This window comes from Plectrocnemia conspersa, unplaced genomic scaffold (genome assembly GCF_051122295.1).
Source record: "Plectrocnemia conspersa isolate PC_06_02 unplaced genomic scaffold, ASM5112229v1 ptg000011l, whole genome shotgun sequence".
NCBI classification, from domain to species: Eukaryota; Metazoa; Arthropoda; class Insecta; order Trichoptera; family Polycentropodidae; genus Plectrocnemia; species Plectrocnemia conspersa.
Window position 1 is genome coordinate 910,001 of NW_028277175.1, and position 25,121 is coordinate 935,121.

The 25,121-nt window shown below is 31.4% G+C and overlaps 2 protein-coding genes across 4 annotated transcripts in view; one reads left to right on the forward strand and one right to left on the reverse strand.

The window, feature by feature from the left end:
- Positions 1-16,586, forward strand: part of bif (protein phosphatase 1-binding protein bifocal) — a 54,827-nt gene extending 38,241 nt beyond the window's left edge. For all 3 annotated transcript variants that reach the window (XM_088198627.1, XM_088198626.1, XM_088198628.1), the window contains exons 4-6: positions 13,103-13,217; positions 13,468-13,614; positions 16,424-16,586. In XM_088198627.1, the coding sequence (XP_088054753.1) occupies positions 13,103-13,217; positions 13,468-13,614; positions 16,424-16,485 (324 nt within the window). In that variant the 3' untranslated portion in view covers positions 16,486-16,586. The remainder of the gene's footprint in view (positions 1-13,102; positions 13,218-13,467; positions 13,615-16,423) is intronic.
- Positions 16,587-18,008: 1,422 nt separating this feature from the next.
- On the reverse strand, positions 18,009-24,293 carry LOC148229068 (ATP-binding cassette sub-family F member 1). Its single transcript, XM_088198624.1, has 17 exons — positions 23,968-24,293; positions 23,720-23,794; positions 23,573-23,650; positions 22,803-22,901; positions 22,661-22,738; positions 22,402-22,599; positions 22,238-22,333; positions 21,972-22,172; positions 21,427-21,909; positions 21,068-21,355; positions 20,688-20,997; positions 20,381-20,618; positions 20,130-20,304; positions 19,893-20,071; positions 19,600-19,833; positions 18,324-18,482; positions 18,009-18,259 (listed from the first exon to the last, which is right to left on the reverse strand). Exons 1-17 carry the CDS (start codon positions 24,191-24,193, stop codon positions 18,158-18,160), a joined length of 3,219 nt encoding a protein of 1,072 aa, XP_088054750.1. The 5' UTR covers positions 24,194-24,293; the 3' UTR covers positions 18,009-18,157.
- Between the last annotated feature and the right edge of the window lie 828 nt (positions 24,294-25,121).

Genomic DNA, 25,121 nt, shown 5'->3' on the forward strand with positions numbered 1-25,121 from the left:
GAAAAATAATGATTCCGGGCCTCATGACAAAAATGTCATTTTATATATTTTTAACATTGTAATATATTTTTTTCAATAAATAATTATAAGTACGAGTTAACCCTTTCTATGCTACATATAAATATGAAAATTAGCCACCGTTGCGACATATTTTCTGAAATCATATTTTATGCGTAATGTTTTAATTAGGCATTAAACATATCTACTTGATAATTAGTCGTGTTTTCTTTGCTGCTCAGTGTTGCCATATAGTGAATTTCCAGTCCAGGTCAAATGCAATAAATTAAGCGTTTATATTAAGACTTAAGACTCGAATAAAGCACATCTAAACCGAAACGCTCGTTACCGAGCGTTCCCACTGCAACGGCGCCGACACGATTTTATTGCTTTTGACATGAATTTTTGACTTCCGCGAAGTGATAATTGTTTTTGCGCTCTCATATTGACCAAAATTCGGTTTGAATATACTTCAATCTACCCTATTATATTAGAATTCCATAGTAATATCGTTCAGATATAGTTTAGATTCATTATTTAATGTCGATTTATACTTTTTTTGTAAATATATTCTTGCTATGATTTTTCCATAGCCGGGCCCCTCAAGAAGAACGGGAATTTGTCTCCTCTCCTCCTCCCCTCTAGGCAGGCCTTCTTGTGAGCTGTGCTTCTTGCTAATTTGTTAATGAAACAGTCCATCTCTTGATTCTGTCCCAAGTTTTCCTCATTCAAAGTGTAGCATCCCTTTTTTATTGCCTTTTATGTTGTAGTGTCTTTCCGGTTTAAGAATTCCGTTACAAGATTTTCATTGTTGATTTATTATCTCGCCTCGGTGACTATATTTACGAATCAATGATTTTATTTTATGGTTCTTAGACTTTTTTCTCGTAATGAATAAGACTGAGGACATCTGAGTTTGTTGCAGTATTATATTATTACACACTAGTGTGGTTTTGTTTTTTAATTTTTATAAAATTAGAGTGAAGTATGTTAATTGAATCTGGACGCCACGGGCGGGTGCCTGCTCTGCCTGTGCGTAATACCAGTGCTATCTAGAGCATATGTAGGTCAACTTGAAATGAGTTGCTTTATCGGAAATAGTGTGGACGCGCCTCTATCAGCCGAAACCATACCCACTCCAATTTCGTGAGATGCTGTCTTGTCACGTGACGTCATCGTCGATGCATTTAATTGGGCGGCTCATCTCCCGCGCGTTTCGCTGATTGCGGACGTCCGGCACACTTGCGGCCGGCCGTTGACAGATAAGGGCCGATGCACACGCGTGGGTGAATGCGCAGCGTGGCTGTCACATCGACACAATTCCTTCCATCGTTATTGATAACTTTTGGCATGTGACATTGACGCAATGGTGTTAAGAGGAGCGGCCGTGAGAGTGTGCAAATTTGGTTACGGAAACTTTTGAATAGATGCGTAATGGGCAAATAAGTATTTGGATATTGAGGTGTCACGAGCGGCACGATGGTTCTCGGAAAGAACACGTGTGTTTGAACATGATTTTAACCCTTTTGCGCCAACTCATAAATCAATTTTACCCCACAACGTTGCATGAGCGTTGCATTACAAATACCTTGTTTTATCACGAAAAGTAAATTAAAGTGCTCACTTAAAAAACGTCTTCAATATATTTTTGATTCAAGATATATATTTGGCGGAAGAGTGGGAATGATACACATGTGTAGTTTATTAAATGTATAATATTTAATTACATCACCATACGAAAAATCGGCGGGCGAGGCACCGCGGGTCGTAGTTTTCCCGTCGAAGTTCATCCAATAATCACATCTAGTGCCGCCTTTTTTTTGCCTATAGTCCCACAAATTTTTCGGAACTTTCAATAATGATTATTTTTTGCTTCTCTTCTTAATTGAAGTCGTTGCACAATTTAATAATCAACAATTAAAATAAATACTACTAGAAATAATTAACAAAATACGAATTACTTTATTTTCTCTTGACGCTTTCAATTCAATGTATCAGTATTCTTATTACCGTAGACTTTGCAAAGGTGTAGATTCAATCGTAAATATGTCAAAATTGCTATAAATGATGATAGTGTGGATTTGCAGTTTGCCATTATAATGGGTTTGTGTGGGTGATGACCATGTTTGTGGCCTTACGAATAAGCTATGCCCAATTGTTTGTAACTAGTGTATATGCTTATCCGCTATACTATTGTATTTAGAACTTATTAAAAAATAATCGTTACATATTTCTCAAGTATAGAAACATTCATTTAGATTATTGAAAATCACTTGTTACTTATTTAAAAATCACCAAGGACCTTGAAAGTAATTAATTTTTCAGATATGTCCTTGTCTATGTGTGGCGTTCCTGATCTAGGGCATAGCAACTTCAAGGTCGCAACATATTCTTATCTCATTGTTATTTTTATGTAAGCACGCCAATCAGTTAACCGCTAAAACCGATAAAGACACACCAAGACCTTATAACACCTGTCATTGCTGGCCTGCTTACCGTATGTCACACTTTTGAAACTCGATAAGTGTCACTTTACTTCGCAGGACAATCTAAACCGCTAAAAAATCTAAAGAATAGTTTCAGCTATGTACAATATATAAAAATCACTCTACCGTGATGCTGGCTACTCGTTTGTCAAGCGCTCCTTCATTGGAGCGGTTAGTTTCCGATGTAGGAATTGAACCGTAAACTCATTAAACAGTAGTGTTCAGCGACAGCCCTTTCGTTTTTAACGAAGCTTGAAATCGAATTAGCAGAAGGCTCACAAATTCGTTTTTTGCTGTACCTTTAGCTTCCTCACAATTTTCGAAAGATATCTATATTGAACATATTATATGTTCAGAAATCACAGTCAGTAGGTAGTATTTCAATTTTATATTTCATATATGGCTATGACAATAAAAAATATTACTTATCTATATATTATAAATGTTTTTTTCTTAAATGCGTCTACTTTAAGCATATCTTCAATAACGCGATTTTCTAAATATGATAAATAAACTGTATTTCTAACTATTCTTCCATTATCAAAAACAGGGTTATGCTTATTATTATATTTTAATTACAATATTGTCAATAATATATTATGTTACACACAGCTTGAGAAACTGTCTAATGCAATGTTTTAATTGATGCACAAAAAGTATAGAAAAATATACACATTTTTGGTGTCCGTCATTCACTGTCATGAAATACCGCAGCTATTGAGAATACGAGTACTGTACGCTTAACTTTTTACGAAAAATAATCAATAGAAATATAACTAACATTTTTTTTTAAATCAGGCTTAATAAAACATACTAGAAATAAAAAACAGATTTTTGTCCTTTTTTATATTAAATAAATATTTTTAAAAAATTGACTTTTTCTTAAAATATTAAAGCAGTGTTTTAATAATACCAACTACATCGAACGAGGCACGCCATTATTTTTATAATAATGTTTTTAAATCGCAAAGTGGTCGTATAATTTATGATTATATATGTATGTACATACATATACACACAATATTGTTTATAAATATATAATGCCATTATTTTTCATCTCTGTAGTATTTTATTTTTGCTACGTTATTATATATTGGTGTGTAATATATAATAGAGTTGAAATTAAATGAAATATAAAACACAAAAACTTTGTGATTCAGTATTTTTTAGGATTTAAATGTATCGCTGGATTTTTTACCTAATTTTTTAATATCAATAAAAAGCAAATTATAGGATTATAATATCGTTTTAACTTATGAATATTTAAAATTTAAAGAGATTCACTGACTGTGATTTCTGAATCAAGTATAGGCATTGAACCGATTCACAATATAATTTTTCAGAATAATCGTATTTTATATAAAACCTATAAACATTTTGACGCGTGACTTAGTTTATCATGCCAATCCTTTAAAAATTCTAGCTACGCGGCCTAGTTTTTAAAAATATCATTTTGCGGTGACTATCAACTGGTTTATTAAGAAAATTGTATTATTATTTTTATTTAAATTTTTATGTCATTTCTATAACATTTTTTTAAAAGAAAAATTCGTTAACTAGATAAATGATTTTCTTCCAATTTTCAAATAATTTAACTCGTCTGAATTCCAAAACCAGAAGTGTTCAACTTGTGTTTTACAAATTAGGATAGTACAAAAAATATCATTATACTTTGCAGTGAAAAATATATAAAACTAGCTTTATTAGCTAATTTATTCTTTATTCATTATAATTTATTTTATTCATCCTGTTAGGTGGTTTCCCTAAATAGTGTCACAGGTTCAGAGGGGAGGAGGTCAGCAAAATTGTGACAGGGAAGATTTAAAGAAAATGTAATGTTAGGAATTTGAATTTTCTCATATGGAAGCTTTTTATTTATTGATTTTTTTTAATAAAATAGTTTTAAATTTTCTTATACTACCTATGATATTTTTGCTTTTGTAATTAAAAATAATTTTGCTTTCCTGACAAAACGTACGGGGGAGGGGGTGGTGGTTAAAATTTCATTAAAACCCTTTGACATAATTTATGGAAGCCGCCGTATTACAATTTTAACGTAATATCAATAAACAATATTTTCAGTTTCTTGTCTTTGCGTATTGCAATAACATGTAATCGGTCATCAGCACGTCGCCGTTCAGCTTTCAACTTAAAAGTTGAAAGTTGAAAATAGCACATTTGACCTAGAAATGACATATGCAAATGCCACGTAGCTACTGAGTTCTTGTGACAGACAAACATACACGTGTACTTTAAGTTTTTAATATGAATGCTAAATAACCGAACGTTCCCATTGCGACGGCGACGGCACTATTTTATTGCTTTTGACGTGAATTTTTGACTTCTGAGAAGGGATAATTGTTTTTTGCGCTCTCCTATTAGTCAAAATTCGGTTTAGATATGTTTCATTCTATTCTCACTTATTGTATGTCTTTAATATTAACGCTAAAAACCGATTGTTCCCACTGCCTCATTACTTTTGACGTGAATTTTTGACTTCTGATTGCTTTTTGCATTCTTAAAATAAAAAGTCTGAATATACACGCTAGTAACCAAGCGTTTCCACTGCTACGGCAACATTTTATTGCTTTTAACGTAAACTACATAGTCATTTGATGAAATACTATGAATTGTAATGAAATAAAATATTAAAAAAACGAACTCTGATTAGCTAACTTTTACCTCCCTCTAGAAATAGCTAAAATTGTGTCACTTTTTAAAGGTCGTCTCGGTCGATTCGGCGTATCTTTTTTGATAAAGTTCTGAAGAAAGTGATTCAGTGCGTCAGTGCTCTGACTATTGAGTAAAGTAAAGTTTTTAGTATCCTTTCCAGCTATCAATCTTCTGACAGTGTCGATAATTCGCGGCAGAACTAGAAGTATTGTTTTCGTCTAATATGTAACTTACTTTTTGCCATATTTCGCGAATTTTAGTATACTTATTAAACCGGTAATGGACGCCGTCTGGATGCGCATAATAGTTTGTTTGTTACGAAGACTAATCTAAGGATTATAACTCTTTTACGCATGTTTTCGTGTATTAATTTAATAGTAATACTTTATTGAAACAAATAAAAAGAGCATTGCAGCTAAATTAACCTTGATACAGATCTGCATTTATTAATCTACCCTTGGAATTCCTTTTGTTATACCATACTTGATTTGATATACTAAATAATGTATATAAACACGAACTCCATCTGTTGGTTTTTGTTGTATGTTTGCCCAAGCTGGTCGATTGATACATACATATATCGAACTGCGCAAATTCGCTACCATTTCATTACTCGCTATTAGTTTATCGTATCGTTTTTTTTCTTCTTGTAAATCGTTCAGACCAAAATCCAATTTCGGCTATTCGTTGCGTAAACCACAAGCAGCGCCATTGTACTCCGAGCACTTGGCCTTTCCTATGTCGAAAATTAATTACCTGTGAAATTGTCCATTGATAAGGCAACAATGCGTGGATATTGCAATCTAGAAAAGTGGCACTGCTATTCTGTACTATATTTTACATTTTGATTTTGAGCTATCTAGTACTAGTACAAGTAGCAAGGACGCGGTCACTTTTGCTTTTTGTTGGTCTACTTTCTTGAGTTGACTTGGAATTCGTTCCGACCTAACTGACCACTTTCATGCATGCTAAATATTTTCAACAGTTCTGGTGTCTCTCTCCATGTCAAAATCTGAGACATGTTAAAAGTGGATCAAAGTGAAATTGATTTAGGAAATTGTTTCAACACCCACTGGTTTGTTCCAAAATTGGGTCGCTTTGATTCAGTGCCATTATTGTGATGTATCATGAGTACCACTTTATCGGATTATTCCATTCAGTTTTTCTTAGCAGCAACAATTTATTCAATGCGTCAAGATGGTCAAAAAATAAATTATAATATATCAATAAACAAAAGAATATGATGCAAGGGAAATAAAAAATAATATAATTCATAATAAAATTCGTAAAAAATCATTAAATATTAAAATAGATTGATGTGCAATGCTAGCGTTTTAAGGAGCTGGATGACAACAGCCATAGGCGAGTCGGCTAGTGCGCACGTCCCGAGTCTAACGGGCATCATTAGAGGATGCGATCATAATTCTCGAAGACTGAAATCGGCAGAATGTATCTATATTATATTTTTTTTAATATTACGTGTCTCAATTTTTGTAATAATTAACTAGTTTGTAAAGAAAATATTATGCGTGTTTGTTATATTATTTTTATTTAAAATTTGCCGTATTTTCTTTGGTTTTTATATATATATATTTAAGCTATTTAAAATAAATCGTTAACTAGACTCCAATTTGTAATTAAAATAATAAATTTCGAAGCACTCTTCAGTGGTTTGAAGAAGTGCTTAGCGATTTGCAATTGCGAGAACTCAGCGATTGAAATACCGGTAATAACGGTATTTGGGCAAAAAATTTACATCGTTATTACAAAATTAAATACCGATAGTACCGAAAACATTTTTTTCTAAATCCGTACATCTTATTTGTTGAAAACGATATATCCATGGCTTAGAACTACAAAAACGAAAGCAAAAGCGTAGAATAAAATTATGCTCATTGTAGGGAATTAACCCTTTGAACGCGTAGGTCGCCCAATTGATTTTTTTATCTCTTTACGCAAAAATCAGTAAAAAAAATGCGTTTTAAGAAAAAACTTTTTTGTGAATAAACATAAAATATCATTTTAAATAAGTAAAAATTTAAAAATTATAACATTTAAACACAGTAAGGTAAAATTTGCATTTTTCAAAAAAAAATATATTTATTTTTGATAACACGTCCAAAGGGCTTTAACCTAAATTGTTTTATCGGGGGGGGATATCAAAGTAAAATAATATTATTCCTTTTAGTCCAAGAAGACCGAAATATCGGCCCCTCTTACACATGCAAAAATCCCACTGGCCGATATTTCGGCCCAAATTTTTTAAATCTAATATGACATGCTCGATAATTTTATTTTTTTATATGTGCGGCGTAGTAAGTAATGCATTTACTTTATCTCAAGCAAATATAGCGGTACCCAGTAGTTCTTAGTAATTCTGATATGTCACAGAGAGCGCCCTTTTTTTGATAGGGATGGCTGGCGAAGTAAAAACAACAGCAGGTATTGCACACACGAAATTCTTTCTATTATTTGTACATTTTTATTTCTATTCAGACATATTTTACCCAAATGGTTCACGAAAAAAATTGCGTAAAATGTATGTTTTTTTTTAAAAAATCTTTTTTATTGTAAAATAATGCAATGTTCTTTTCTTGTTACCAACTAAAAATATATTGTACTAGAAGATTTATTTTAAAAAAATAAGTAAATTAATATGAAAATAAATTTCATAAGATTTAGCATTGAGTTCATCCTTTCCATAAGCTTTGTCATCATGTCTTCAATTTTATTCATCGTCGGTTGGTCTTTTAGTGTACTAACTTTATATTCTCATTTATTTTGCTTTTTATCGCGTCAGCATAATTAGCTCTGGGCTTGGGTTTTGATGAGTTTTCGTCGGTTATTGCTTTATTTATTATTTTCTCTCTCATATGAGAAAATTTTCTCACCTTTATTTCTTGGTAGACTACGCAGCCCTTGTAGTTTGTCGGGTGTGGATCTTTTTTTCGCAATTTTATGTTAAGTGATTACCTGCATATTTGTCGCAGCGTGAGTTGCGGTTGCAAAACTTTTCGTGTGGACTTACCGGTGCCCACAAGATTTTTAAATGTATTTTTTGGCATTTTGTTCTAAGAAGCCGAAGGACCCTGCTCAAATCATGTACAGTTATAAATTGACCATTCCGCACCATACGGTCCGTCAGGATACTGATAATATCGATCTTCACTAAAATCGCTGATAGCTCGCAGAGGTAACAATTGTTTGATGTCGTGTCTTTGAAATTTATCAATATACTTGAAAGCTTTAGCTATCGAGATATTGCAGGACCTTCCTCGAGATATAATAAATATGACGTATAATATTCTTTTCATTCTTTATATCTGCCAAAATGGTATTAATCGAGTACATCAAGGTTTATTTGGAAGTATATGAACATACAACCAAATCTGACTTCCAGGCCACGCACCATATCAGACCGACACTTTCCAAAGGCACCGTTCACCAAAATCCTTTCAACCCAGAATTAATTACTTGAGTCATCACTGAAAAGACATATTATAGTGTGTAATGCTTGACACGAACGACTCTGGCGTGAATGATCACCAGCGCCACCCCAACCATGACCGTGTACTGTTAGCTAGGGCCATATGCCATACGTCGTGTCGTGCAGGAGTGGAATTCGCCTGGATCGAGTCAAGCCAAAACCGCCGATTGACCCTCGGGTTGGCCGCAAACTGGTATTGGATTTTTTTCGTGTAATGCATCTCGACCGCAATCTGACGTGTGTGTATGATGTGTGTGTAGCATGTTATTTCTGCTGCTGTTGCTCTCTGAGAGTTTTATGTGGTGTATGCAAACGGAATTTTAATTGAAGCTAAAAATTCCGGAATCAATTAGCGCCGCTGGTGAGATTTTTTTATGTGTTACATTGTTGGGTAACTGGTGGTCTTGAACTTTTATGGGATTTGTATTAATCGTGTGCTTATAAAATAAAAAAAATCGTTCTTTCCGATCGCAAAGATTTCACCTGATCATTAATTCTTCAGACTTGATTAAATTATCAGAAATCCGATTTATTATTAATGATTATAGATAATGATAAGAACGTTATATTTCATATCGGTTTTGCGGCCCTAGATTTTTAAGGTAAAAAAGCATTTTTTTAGTGTAAAAAGACGCTGTAAAAAGTGTGCTTGGTTTTTTTTACGAAATGATGAAATAATTAGAGTAATGTTGTAATTAGTTTTTCGCACGAAGATTACACAATGTTTCAAAGCTGCGCGTGGTTAAATTTTAAATAATAATTTAGTAATCTACTCTTTGTGGCAATAAAATAAGACTAAATCGCTAAACACTGCGATATGTAGTATTATTTCTCTAATGCATTTAATACCTTAAAATAATCATTGAAGGTGTATACAGATCTCTGTACAGATAAATTTAAAAAAATCATATTGTGTGTCGTTAAGTCTTAACCTTTTGAAGTCCAACGTTTTTTTAATATATTTTGCCCCAAGTCCAAGTCATTTTAAATGAATATATTCTATTAAATAATTTAATGATCAATAAATATAATAATAAAAAAATATTATCAATTTTTAGATTATATGAAATAGTATTATTTAAAAAAAAATATAAATTAATTGATATTAATTTAAGAAATGTATTAATATAAATATTATTAAATTATAAAAGCTTATTATTTATATGAATTTTTATTAATTTATTATTTTAATATATTATATAGAGATATTTATGTAATAATTGAAAGATTTAAAATATATTTTATTTATTTATTTTACTTGTATTACTAATTTTAAATAAATTGAGAAAAAATGTCCAGACGTTATTGACATATGAGCTGCCAGTAAAAAACAGTTGAACTCTTGGAGATTTTAGGTAACTGCTTAGCTGAACCAAATCGGACGATCGAAATAGAAACCGTGTTCCGCAAAAAATTGAAAGAGTTCCGTGCTTATAGAACAGACTACTGAGGCGAAATTCAACAATTATCGCCTGCAAACCGGTGTTTCTTAAAAAATAATCTGCAATTACATGCTTTTTCGGGAATCGTCTACCTAAATTCGATTTGAATATACTTTGTTTCGCCGTCGCAGTGGGAACGCTCGGTAACAAGCGTTCAGTTACCTAAAATCTCCAAGAGTTCAACTGTTTTTTACTGGCAGCTCATATATCAATAACGTCTAGACATTTTTTCTCAAGTTATTTAAAATATTTTAATATATTAAATACAAGTAAAATATACGATTTTATTGATTTTGGCGTGAATTTTTGACTTCTGAGAAGTGATAATTGTTTTTGCGCTCTCCTATTGACCAAAATTCGATTTGAATATACTTTGATCAGCCCTCTTATATTAAAATTCCGTAGTAATATCGATAAGTATAGCTATCATATTTTTAAAACAGTATTATCTAAGTGCAGACTAACTATGGATTAATATGCGAGATGCGCCGTTTGTCTGTACTTCTTTTTAAACTTATTTTAATTAGTTTTAGAACAAAAGGGGGAGGGCAAAAGTTGGCCAGTCAGTGGTAATTTTTGTAATATTTCGATTTTATTAAAATTCAAATGCCATGCATTTTTCTGGCCAAATTTAAGGGGGGAAATGCCCCCACCAGCTCTCGTCAAATGACGTCCCTTATCCTTTGATAAATTATTTAAGGCGAAACTAATTTTTATTTATTTTTTAATCTTCTGTTTTAATCTGAGGTGTAATAAGCCCAACTGTGTAAATCAAACATAGTGAATACCTACAAATAACTATCAACTACCAGACTTTTACGTCTGGGAATTGGTGACAAATATTATTATTATAATTATTAAACGTTATTTATAAACAATATTTGTAATTTGGCAGCTAGAGCTGTTTTTCAATAACAGCGTATTTTCATAATTAAAAATTCAAGTCCGTTGCCGTGGCTCGAACCCGTGGCCTTTCGGTTAGCAGTCTAGACCTTACGGACTTCTTTGATAAATATATTTTGTACTAAAACCGGTTTTAGAATTTTTGCGAACAAAAACAGTAAAAATGTAACTTTTTTATTTATTGACGTTATCGTATGTGTCGATTTGTCGATTCGGATTTAGCTTCACTAATTTCGAGTTCAGAACTGAACTTTCATATATTTTAACTAGAGGTTCATTGACAATTTTGAAGTAATTTTGTTACTTCAGTGTAGGGGGTAAAAGGAAAGCAATGAACTTACTAATCTGGTTGGCTTTGCGCAAAAATGTAATTTATGTTTTTATCTTTTAAATATTTTATTTTAATAATTTATACTCTATTTTTTAGTTATGCACAAAAACAAACACATAAGAGTGTTAAAACAGGGCTAAATTAAATATTTTTTTAAATAAATAAAACAGTATTAAAAATACATTTAAAGCAAGGCCAATTATATAATTAATAAAATATAGTGAAAAGATCGATTACTGCCCCTAGGGGCGGACAGGAATGTTTGCACACTGTCTGTTAAAAATAAATATACTAAACGTATAAATTCGTACTAGATATTTTTATTTAAATGTAATTTGTTTGGCAAGAGTTTTATTTAAAAGTGTGCATATATTTTATGTTATTTGTTAAAAATAATTTGCATGTTTGATTTGATTGATTTCGGCAAGCATAATAGTGTTTCGTTGTCCTTTTAACCAGGCGCTGAAACGCCGTTTCTTATTAAATTCAAGCCATTAAAATATATTACGTTATTTTAACAGATCTTGTACAAAATAATTGCTTTACAAAAATTATAGTGTTTAGTAAATAAACTAGCGCGATGTATCAATGGTATATCGTGACTAATATCTGAATGACCTGTGCTAAAATGTCATATGAACCTTAGTGTTTTTTTTTATATTTATATTGTCTCTAAGAGATCGGAATTAGTGATTATATATAATTTTAATTTCGATCGATCATCATAGATTAAGATTTGCGGATGGATATTTTGATGAATAATTTAAAAAATTGGAGCTAGCTTTTAGTGATATCTATAGATTAATAACTAATAATTGCTTAAAATTCATACTGCTTCACAGACTGCTTTCAGTCTGATGTCTCACTACTTACTTAGTGGTTGCTGATTGTGCTCGCCATATTACAACGAAATAAATAAATTATTTATCAAAGCTTTTATATTTTTTTACAAATGTCTATGATGCTATCCAGTTCTACTCAACCTCTTAAATCTTATATAGCCAAAACTCAGTTAATTAAAAAGAAGAATTTCAACGGACGAATTTTTACGATGAATAATATCGTATATTAATTTTTATGGCACATAATGCAGCAATCCAATTTGGTGAAGATTATAGCTACCTTTTTCCAAGGTAATCACTATTGCCTCTGTTAATTTTAGCAAAATAGTATCTGAAGTGATTCATTCTATTGAAAATAGTTGCTCTGTAACCGATTTACATTTTGATTGATTTATCGACCAGATTGACGAGTATCGCAGAAGAATCCCGACAGATTACCAGTTTTGACAGAAGCTGATAATTGCTCTTGCGGCCAGCGGACTAATAAATATCTGGTCGAGTCAATTGACCCGCGCTGACCGGACCAGAAATTCGTTCAACTAATTCTTGTCTGAATTGGGACCGGTTTTGGGCGAACTAACGGTGAGCCTCTATTTGCCCAGACGACAGACGCACGCATGCTGCTAAACATTCCTATCTGACGCGACTGTTTATTTATCAAATGCCGAAAAAATCGCGGCACAGGTGAACCACCATTGAAGAGTTTAAAATATAAAAATCTATATATCATCTTAAAAAACTGCGCTAGAATAATCAAATCAATTCGATACAATCATAGAGTGAATCTGAATCTACTAATTCGATGAAAATATAAATCAGATTATAAAGTCAAAAGATACGGTCTTGCAAACTATAAAACTTTTGGAAGAGTAGTAGATGTATTATATAGTTGATACTTTATCACACATTCCTTTATTAATCTTATTGTTGTTTTATTTCAGAAATTAAAGATTCAATTCGACGACACGCTGACGAAGACCTTTGAATACCCATCGGAGTCATCGCTGACCGAAGATATCGGTACCGTGCAATCATCAAATTCGATCTCATCCTTAGGTTAGTATATGAAAATACGTTATTCTAATATTATAAAATAATAATAAATCAATTTTTTCAGTGTATAAAAAGAAAAACACTGATCTATATATCACCCTGTCCTTATCTACTTCTATGTATCCGCTAGATAACGAGTCCATTGTATAGAATACGCGTTATTAATTTATCGTATATAGCAGTTATGTAATATTTTTTTAGAGAAACAATCCCAGTATGCTAAAGGTAGTTTTGCTTTTTTTCCCCTTTGTAGCGTTAGGAGGTTCGCTATCGACCTACACACCTTCGAAGGTATCGTTGCAAGCAGATACATTCGAGCTCGGGGTTACCAAAACCGTCGTCGCAGTCACCACCAATGGTCAAAAGATGGATGTCGAGGAATCAACAGCTACTAATGGAGGTATAGTGATTTTTTTTAAGAATACCGGAAAGAAATGCATTTTTTGGGTTAGTTTATTGTTAAATATTAAAACAAGATGCATTGTCTGCAGTGTATAGTCTCTTATACACATTGTCCATAGTATTAGGATCGCACGCCGCGCAAAGAGTGTTCTGAAAACAGCTAAGGCAGGCGATGATTTTAGATTTGGATAACATAAATACTAGTGAATCGCCGTATTTTTATTGTTGACATTTTAACTTTCGGTAAAAAGTGGGGTAAATCGATTAAGACTAATGTTTGAACGACGAAGATTGAGATATAGTAATTACGAAAAGTATTTTTTCATTAGCTTTTTAGCTGCGCCGGCGCACATAGTGGGGGCGTGTGTGGCAAGAAAAATAGCGAATTGTCGTAAAAATATCCGCATAAAAATAAATATAATATAAATATACAATTAAATTTAAATTATAATTTTAAAATTTATTTTTTAGTATGTTAAAGCACGAAATTACGAGCGCATAGCGCAAAAAGCCGTAATTGCTGCCAGATTCGTTTAGTTTTATTGTTTTAAATGTCTTTTTACTTGCTAAAATATTTTGCTGTTAATAAAAAATATTCTACTTTTAATAGAGGCATAATATAACTTTTTTTCATCAAATGCAAATATTATTTTCTTTTGTTGCTTGTTCTTATCTACTATTCTGCAAGTTTTTATTTCAAAAGAATATCTCTTCTTAGTAAATAATAATTAGCTTCTGCTGAGAGGCGAACCCTTATACTGTGTAGTTAATGTAGCACCGGTGCACATCGCGGGAGCGAGCGTTACTCTAAAAATGGCTAAATTCAATAAATCTTTAGCAGAAAAAATATATATCTGCATAAAATTAATACTATCGTTATAAGCGCATAGCGCGAAAAAACCGACAGTTAGTCTAAATTTGTCTAGTCTTATCTTATTGTCTCAATTTTTTTAGTTGTTAAAAAATATTTTATTTTATATTCTATAAGTTGCCAAATTAAAATGATATCTTATCATAGTAAATATGTTTTTTATTCCCTTCTCCTAGGGACAGAGTCTATGCTGTGTAGTCAATACAGCGCCGGCGCACATAGCGTGGGCGTGCGTTACTTTAAAAAACAGCTAATTTTAACAATTCTTCGGTTTTTTCGTCAGAAAAAATTAAATGTCTGCATTAAAAAAATATAACATTTATTTTTTATATTATTTTAAATTAAACTTTTTTGGTGAATAAACATAAAATATCATCTTAAATAAAAAAAAACATAAAAAATCAAAACATTTAAACACAGTATCAAGGTAAAATTTGCATATTTAAAAAAAAATCAATTTAATATTTTTTATTAACGCGTCCAAAGGGTGCTTGTCTCTATCTACTATTCTTAATATTGCGAATCTAAAATTTTCTTTATTATTATTTTATCTTTAGTATTATTTTCATTTGCTTCTCCTGGGGTGGGGGGGGAAGCCTTACGCTATGTAGCTAGTGTAGCGCCGGCGCATCTAGCGGGGGCGTGCATTACTAAAAATTGACAATTTCTGATCATAAAAATTTTTATTTTATATCGTATATAATAAAATTGTTCTCCTAATTTTAAATACTAATTTTATCATTAACAAAATATTTCTTTCAATACATTAAAACATGAAATTATGGGCGTATCGCGCAAAAAAATCCGCTAGTAAACCTAGATTTATCGACTTTTCATTTATTGTCTCAAATTTTACTATTTGCTGATAAATTTGAATGTTTATTCGAATGCAAATATTATTTTCTTTGCGTCGCATGTTGCCAAATAAAAATAGTTCTCGTTTTTATTTTAAACAAATCTGGTTGAAATGTTTAGATCTATTTTTTTTTTTATTGTAATTTTTAATATCTTATGAAAAATGGTAATTCTACAATCAACAATTTTAATCTTCTACATCTCTCTACATTTTTACCGGACCAGAGTTCATTCTAGACCTCATATCAAAGAGCTGTCACATTAATCTCTGATCTAAAAACAATGGTTCACCAAAAGTATGATAAATCGCGTATCGGAAACTTTAGTCGACAGGCTTTAGTGGACCAGTAACACGGTTTTTGCTAGCATCTTTTATGGTCACTAGCTTCTTTCGCTTCTCAAAGGCGATAATGTCAAAATCACTCATTTGATATTCATCCGCGCGATCAGAAAAATCTATGAAAATCTAATCATCAACGACTGATTGGAATTATAATTATATAACAAAAACATAGTACAATCTTCCAGACACGATTGAAATTGAAAAACACTATGTTCATATGAGATTCGAACCCATTCTTTCAGGTACTGATATAAACTTACGTCATTAATCTATCGCGTAAAATCTTAAAAATATTTTAATGACAATTTCGTCTCAACAATAACGGGTGATCCCGACATTTTTTTTTTATTTTAACTTCATGCAGTAATCTTATTTTTCTTCATGTTTATATGAAATTTATTCATGAGGAAATGGTTAAAATATTTATCAAATTCATCATAAGTTTCAAACTAGAATTACATAAATACCAATTAAATATAAATTAAATGTCAAAATAATTATAAATATATGAACAAAAATATATTATATAAAAATAGTTAATAAATCAATTTAGTAAAGTTTAAAATTCATTAACATATTTATTATTTCTTTCGCGGCTAACTTCATGCATTGTACATGGATAACTATGTTTATTATATAAATAAAATCTATGTTATGGAAAACTAACCTTAAAAATGCATTCTTTCATACTCTTGTTTCATTTTAACGGAATTAAAAACATTTTTTTTTAATTTACAGATGTTGAATCCCACAACTGGAGTCATGAGACCCACATAGGCGCAGGTGATCTTTTATTTTAAAAACGAAACCCTGAGCCGAACACGTGAAACTAGTCTGCTGTATTTAAGCATATGTAATTCTTTCTATTTTTTTTTTAATAAAAAAAATCGATAAACCATGATTGTAAAATTATTAATTTTTAATATTATATATATATATACATAAATTAATAATATGATAATATGTATGCCTAGCAATTTTTGTTCTTTAATCTCTTGTGCGAGTTTGTATAACCAAACTCTGTTTTGTATCATAGAAAAAATATAAATGACGAATGTGAATTAATGTTTTTTTTTAATGTAAATTATGTGATTTTAACGTGCTTTATAAATATGATTATTATATTATAAATACACACATATATATATATTAACAAATTTGTAGTGCCAGAAAAGGGCACATTTGATTCGTTGCCTTTGGATTTATTATTATTTTATTTCATATAAATGTATAACGTCGTTTACGAACCATTAAGTTTTTGCTAGTTTTTTAAGGTTATGTAGTTTTTTCGTTCCAATGATTTATATAAATATATATCGCTTTAATTGACGTCATATATAATATTGTAAACGATATGCAGTATTCCGAATTGTAACGAAAGGCTGATTCTTCGTACCAAGTTTGTAACGCCTATGATTTTTTATTTAACCAAATCGTATTACATTCAACTGGCATTATACTATATACACTCGTATTATTAGTCGAAAAGTAAATGACACCAGTGTTAACGTAAACTTGTGATAATAAACTTATACATCAATTTTTAAATTAAAATAGAGAACAGTGATTTTTACACTATTTGGAATTGTAATTAATTAATTTATGATACGTCTATACATTGTGCAATTTATTCCAGTTTTATAATAATGTATATTAGAAAAAAAAATATGTAAGGCTGATTTTTTTTGGATTAGTCCAATTTTTGGGAAAATCATCCAGATTTTAATATCGAAAAAATATGTTATCGACTCATCATTCCATTTGTATGATTTTTGATCGTCGCTATTTTGGGACCACCAATTTGCGAATCCCACAGGTTCTGTGATAAGATGCCTTTGAATCGTCTTGAACCTTTCGATTCGGGGTTTATAAATATATTAAATAGCATTTATGCCGGAGTTCAGTTTTTTTTACTTATATTATACATATATACGAATCAATCAATTGTAATCTATATGATGTATACATAGAGTTTAATTTGAAAAAAGGCTGCGATTGAAAGTCGTTAATATTATATAACTATATGTGCTGCAAAATAACTGTGCGAATTAATTGTAATAGCGACCATTGAGTGGTGAAAGCTGATGAATGTTTAAGAATGAGTTTTAAGCGAACTATGTACTGCCCGATTACTCATTAAGTATTGTACTATTTATATATAGTGATATAAATGAAATGCAAGTGTATAATAAAATTAATGTGCAAAAATTTTCACCTTTTTTTATCATTTATTTACAATTTGTTTATATAAGTAAATTTTTTTGATTACGATATTGGCATATAAGAATGCCTCTATATTTATTTAAAAATAAAAAGATACTGATTTTTCAATATAATATATTCATAAATAGTAAAAATCAAAAAGCGATTTATTAATTTATAAAAATGACCATGAATCCATTATTAGTATAAAGATACACTGGGGTTTTTCACAATACAAAAATGATAAAAACGATTGTTCTATTATTAGTATTATTGTAGCACTGCCGCATTCGCTGCAATCGACGGCGAATTTATAACTTCTCCGAGGCTTTCCAAGAGTTCCTTTCTGTAATCGTCAAAGTCTCCATCGACCTGAAGAAAAATAAATATCAAATAAATATTGACTATCAATTATATGAACTCTGATTAAACATACCTCGTTTATAGTTTGATCTTCGATCACATATAAAGCGCACTCAGTCTCTCGGATGAGTCTTTCGTCGTGAGATACGATGACCACGCCTCCTTTATAAGAATTAATAGCCTCCGCCAAAGCGTCGATTGATTCGATATCCAGATTATTAGTAGGTTCATCCTGAAGATCATAAATAAAATCATTAAAATCTAATAATAATACTCTAAAATGTATAAGGAACGATGACTCCTAAAATTGTATTAGGATCGCATGTCATGCGAAGAGTGATCTGAGCGCGAAAAACTAGTTTATGCGATACAATATGATTTTTTTATAGAACGTTCTGCAGCAAATACATAGATCAGCATAACCTTCACTATCTAGATACGTAGTAGGTTCATTCTGAAGATCATAAATAAAATAAAATCTAATAATAATATTCTAAAATGCATAAGGAACGATGACGCCAAATATTGCAATAGGATCACATGCCACGCGAAGAGTGATCTGAGCGCGAAAAAGTCATTTATATGATTTTTTTATAAAACATTCTGCTGCGATTATATATATCAACATAACTTTCACTATCCATTTTTATATTAAAATGCTTAGTATTTATTTACTTTAATTTTTTTATACTAAAATGGTTAGTATTTTTTACAAAATGATTTTTATGCCCGTTTTAACCATAATTTTGATTTTTTTGTCATTTAACCCTTTAGTTGCCAAAATCCAAATCTGCTATTTTTGCAAAAATTATCATATATAACACAATCATTGAAGAAAAGCTTGGATTCATTTTTAGGGGCTGTAAAATATTTGTTTCATGGGCTATATTATTTTTAATATGTAATAAATCGATATTTAGATAATAATTCAAAACCTCGGCAATGCGGTTAAGAAAATCAAAACAAAAAAATAATATAATTGAAATCAAATTTTTGTGGCAAATCGCAGCAAAATAATACACTTCTCATAACAATTGTAAAATTTGATAAAACTGACTATAACCAACTAGTAAAAGAAGAAACAGTAATAGATTATCGTTTTTAGTACTTTTAGTTTTAAGTGTAAAATAGCAAAAACGACTAGTGAAAAAATGACAGAATACTCTGTGGCAATGTTTATAATTATAATTATAATTTAGAGCTCACAATTAATCAATCAATGAAATAAAATTCTCAATTTACGTGTTTGTGACAGTTGCAGCAGCTGACGCCGGGGCTTCGCCCTTACTGTGTCGACAATAAATAAGTCACGGAAAGACATACATATTACAATTTAATTGTTAACTCACCAAAATAACAATATCGGGAGCGTTTAGGGTCAACTCGGCTAGAGCTACTCTAGCTTTCTGACCACCGCTGAGATCCATCATTTTGATTACGTGTGCATAGCTAACGAGTCCGAAAGATCCGAGAGCTTTGCGAGCTTTCTCATGTTGGAGTCCAAATAAGCGTTGAAGATATTCAGCCGGAGTTTCCTCAGCGGTTAGATGCTCACCGGAGTGCTGATCGAATCTTCCAATACGCTGTGTAAAAATATCAAGTCAATCATGCTCGCCATAAATTTACATTAAAAAATACTAACCAATCTATGATTCCTAAGTAGTTCGCCCTTATTCGGAATAAGTTCACCGACTAACAACTTCAAGAACGTAGATTTACCGACTCCGTTTGGTCCCACAATGGCACAACGAGAATTAAGATCAATTCCAAAGTCTACCTTTTTGAACAAAGGCTTTTGTCCTTCATATGCAAAATCGACATCTGAAAACTTCATCGTTAGATACATCTTTCAAAAAAAATACTTCAGCATTAAACTCACTATGTAATCCCAATATGGGAGGTTGAAGAGTAGGCGGATCCGGAAAACTAAACTTAACAAAGTAGTCTTTAGGTCTTGCCAATAATTCGCTAGGACCTGTTTCTTCTTCTTGTTTTTGAACTTTAGTTCTGTTCTTCTCTTGCTTTCGGGTCAAAGCTTCTTTCTGCTTCTTTTCCTAAGGTGTTCAAAAATAAAAACAATGTGAATCAAATAAGATTAGATTAAGATAGACAAGGCAAATATATACGAACAGCAGCCTTCTTAGAAGATCCATGAGCTTTCAAATCTTTCAACCGTTTCTCCTGCTTTTCATATTCTTTAACTTGTTCTTTCCGTTTCTGTACAAACATCTTCTTGAACATACTATAATTTCCTTTGTAATAATGCAACTTTTGACCGTCCAAATGAATGATTTCATTACAGACATTATCTAAGAAAGATTGATCGTGAGAAACGATCAATAAAGTCTTTTTCCATCCTTGAAGATAACTGAAATCAAAATTAGTATTACATATAATTTTATATATAAATCGAATGGCAGTATTATTTATGACTCACTTATCGAGCCAAATTACAGCATTTAAATCTAAATGATTCGTAGGTTCATCCAAAAGTAATAAGGTAGGTTCAATATAAAGCGCCCTAGCTAAAGACACTCTCATTCTCCAACCACCAGAAAAATTTTTAGTGGCTCGATTTTGCATCTCTTTGTTGAATCCTAGACCAGCTAAGATTCGGCGAGCTCTCGGTTCGGCCGAATCGGCACCGATGGCTTTCAATTCGGCATATACTTCATTAAGCCGATCTTGCTTCGATAACTTTCCTTTGCCAACTTGAGCTTCGAGTTCTCTACATTCTTCCATTAGTTCTGAAACATAAAATAGCATAATATGATACTATCGTATATGAAGATTAAACTAAAAAACAGCACTACTAACCAGTCCTTTTAACGTCACTTTTAAGAACACTTTCAACAGCTGTAAAATCATCAGCGACCACTTCTTGTTCGCATAACAGTATATCTATATTTGGAGGGATTGGAAAAGCTCTCTGAGCCAAATGCCTCAATAAAGTAGTTTTTCCATGACCGTTAGGACCGACGAGACCATAATGACGTCCGTTCGCAATCAATAAATTGGCGTTCACAAATAGATCGTTGCCTTTGGCACTAATGCTAAAATTTTCAACTTTAATATCTACGGCATTCTCTAGAGCAGCCATCTGACCTATGATCGTAATAAAAATGTAATTATAATCTTATCTTCTAACTTAATACAATACCAAATCAATATATTACCAGCAGTTTTCTGCATCTGACTAACGGTGAAATTGCTATCTAATTCGCTAGCTCCAGCTCCACCTTTCTTAGTGATTAATTCCATCTGTTTTTCGTATTCTTGTTGCTTCTTTAACTTCTTTTTATCTTTATGAGTCATTTTTTTATCGGCCGACTGATCGTCCTGAACCTCTTGAACCTTATTACTTTCATCTTTATCTGAACCTTCATCTTCGGACTTTTCTATATCTTCATCTTCACTCTCAGCTTTTTTGTTCTTCCCAGATTTTTTCCTCAATTCGTTCTTCGATACCTTTACCTTTTTTTCTACTTTCGTTGATTCTTTCTTCGTTTTTTCTTCGACTATTTTTTTCTGTTCCTTTAACTCTTCTTCAATTAAAGACTCTTCTATTTTCATTTTAACTAATTCTTCTTCTAATTCTTCTAAATCGCTATCTTCTTCCGGTTCTTCTTCACTTTCTGCCTTTTTCTTTTTATTCTTACCTAAAAAAATACAATAAATACAATCAGTTTATTCCTTAAAATATAAGCATACAATTCATTACCTTTCTTTTTAACGGGTTGTGCGATTAAAACTTCCTCTTCAACTTCCATCTTCAATTCTTTATCGCTATCGTGATCTGACCAATCTCCTTTTTTGCCTTTACCTCTAGTTTTCTTCTTAGCGGGTTGTGTTTTTGATGGTTTACTCGCAACCGAACTGGTCATTGATCTCTTATCATCGTCAGAAGCACCTTCCTCATCATCTTCACAAAATATCTTAAATTACTCATCCCCATAACAATACAATCACAAAAAAATAAATCAGTACCTTTTACTTCTTTTTTAACCTGTGTTTCTTGCTCTTCTTCGACCTTCTCCATTTCTTCTTCATCGTCAGACCAAAAATCGCCTTTTTTATTCTTACCTAATAAAATAAAAATCATTTAAATCATTCTCATTGCTAAATATAATAATTTAAATTATAAATTGAACCTTTTTTCTTAGGTGCCTTTTTCCCTTTTTGTTCTTTCACTTCCGGTTCTTTTTCTTTCTCTTCGACTACTTTTTCTTCCTCTTCGTCGGCTGACAAAACCTCATCTCTTTTACCCTTTCCTTTCTTTTTAGCGGCACCTTTTTTAGGCTTTGTTTCTATCTCATCTTCTTCATCCGAATCATCGCCTTTACCTTTACCTAAAAATAAATTTTAAAAATCAAAGCCATTGTATTTATTTCATAAAAAAATCGAACAAACCTTTCTTTTTAGGAGCCACTTTCTTAGATTTTGTTTCTACTTCTTCTTCTTCATCGGAATCATCTCCTTTACCTTTACCTAAAATTAAATCAAAATAAAATTCCAAAACCATTTAAAATAAAATTAAAAAACTCATACAAACCTTTCTTTTTAGGCGCTTTTTTAGACTTAGGTTCCTCGACTGACTTTTTCTTTTCTTCGTCTTCATCGTCAGAGAAATCATCATCCTTTTTACCTTTACCTATTAATTTAAACAGCAATATTAGGAATAGATAGCTCAAATTTTAACAGCAATTTTTTAATGATTTTTGTGTTTGTATGATAAAATCAGTGAACATCTATCGGTGGATTTCATACAAATAACATAAAAAATTAATTTGTATTTTAAATAAGGTCGGAAACCATTGACGTAATTTAAATTCGTTGGAACCATTTCAGGGATTAATATTAGCAGCAAAACTTCAAAAGTAAGTAAGAAGATGTGAGTAATAAAAAAAGGGACTCTAAATTTGTTTATTACCCAGAGATACAAAGGAGATGGAGATCATTAGATAATTTTCACCTTGGCTAATATTTTTGTGCGCCATTTAGAAATTTGCTAATTTATATGTGGGGGAGTACCTATGTATGCCATAAGTTATCTATCAATAAATTAGTGTATTTAAATTATACAAAAAAATCATATTACAAGGCACAAAGGTTCACGACACCTTTAGGTGCCCAATGCATATTGGTGATTTTCTTGATGACAGGTGACATCCGTGGTCAAAAGGTTAATAAAATAGACGTAACTGATTAATTGTATGTCTGGGGCTATGATTATTTTTAAATCATTAATTTATTTACGCATTTCTATTTAATGTAATCTCCATTGATTATTAATAATAGTCATGCTTTCACAATAAAATATACCTTTTTTCTTAGGAGCCGTCTTTTTATGTTTAACCTCTTCTACTTCTTCATCAGAATCATCTCCTTTCTTGCCTTTTCCTAGTTAGATTAATAATATATTTATATTTAATTTATTTTGTGTATAACAATAATGTTTAAATGACATACCTTTTTGTTTCTTCTTAGATTTTGATTCTCCTTCATCATCAGATGCATCATCTACCGTTTTTTTCTTATCTTTACCTGTATAAAATAATAAATAAAAATTATCTACGAATACAGTCTCATGCCAAAATTATTAATAAGACTTGGCAAATTATTTCAAATGCATTGGCGTATACGTTTGATGTTAAAATTAACTTTTGACAAATTTTGTTGTTGCACAAAAATTTTAGAATTGATAAAATTGGTCCAACCTTTTTTCTGATTCTTCTTGGAAGCTCCTTTGCTACCATCTTCGTCGTCAGAATCGACGGTTCGTTTGACCGGGGGAGCCTCGTCGTCACTGTCGCCTTTACCGCGCCCCTTTTTCTTGTCCGCTTTTGCCCCTTTGGCTTTTGAGGTTACCTCGGCTGCTTTAGGTTTCTCTTCTATTTCATCGTCAAAGTCGGCGTTTTTCTTATTAACTTTCTTTTTAGACATTTTAAACCGAGTTTGTTAATATTTGCGGGGAATAAACGTCAAGAACGATCGGCAAACGTGGCTCGCATGCCCGTCACCCAGATGTCATTCCAGTTTGACTGAATTGCCATATAGTGTTGCCATTGAGCAATAATTTCAATTCTACCTGTGAACTTATAATTTACAATTTATTATTTATTAGAAACGCTTAAATAAATATTAAAATATGACTTTTAGCTGGTAATGCTTTTTTAAATTTTAATGAATAGTCAACTATTCGATTAAGCTGAATTCCTGTTTTAAATATTTTTATATATGTAACTTTGTCAAATTAATTTAGTAAATTATTTTTGTCTAGTATAATATATTACATATATTACATATTTTAGTTTTATTACGGATAATTTGTTTAATCATTCAATTTTTATTGTTGCAGCCTCTCCACTACAAAATATTTTGAGCCGCCACTGCATGTAAGACTTCTTAAGAATCTGTATTTTATTAAATTAACTGTAAGCATTAAAGAACAACAAACATGAAATTTTTCAATAAAGAGAGCTGTCAGACTATTCTTTATTCTACTCCTTTCAATATATTTCATACACTCGAAAGACAAAAAATAATAAATGTCGCCAGTGACACAATTAACAACATTCATTATCCTGATAACAAAGCAATATTTAATGAAACTATGTATGAATCCAAAATACGTGTGTATCCACGTTTATTATCCACGATCGGAACCGACTGCATATCGAACAGGGACATTCCCGAACGCTGTAAGACGGCGTTTGCCAACGCATACAAAAGGCGAAATGGGCGTCAACATAATGTGATATTTCAAATCAGTGCTATTGTACGGATGAAAGATCTAGACTTTAAAAATGGATACAATTGATAGACTGAAAGAGTTTAAGATGTGGCTTTATAAACGTATGGTAAAAGTTTC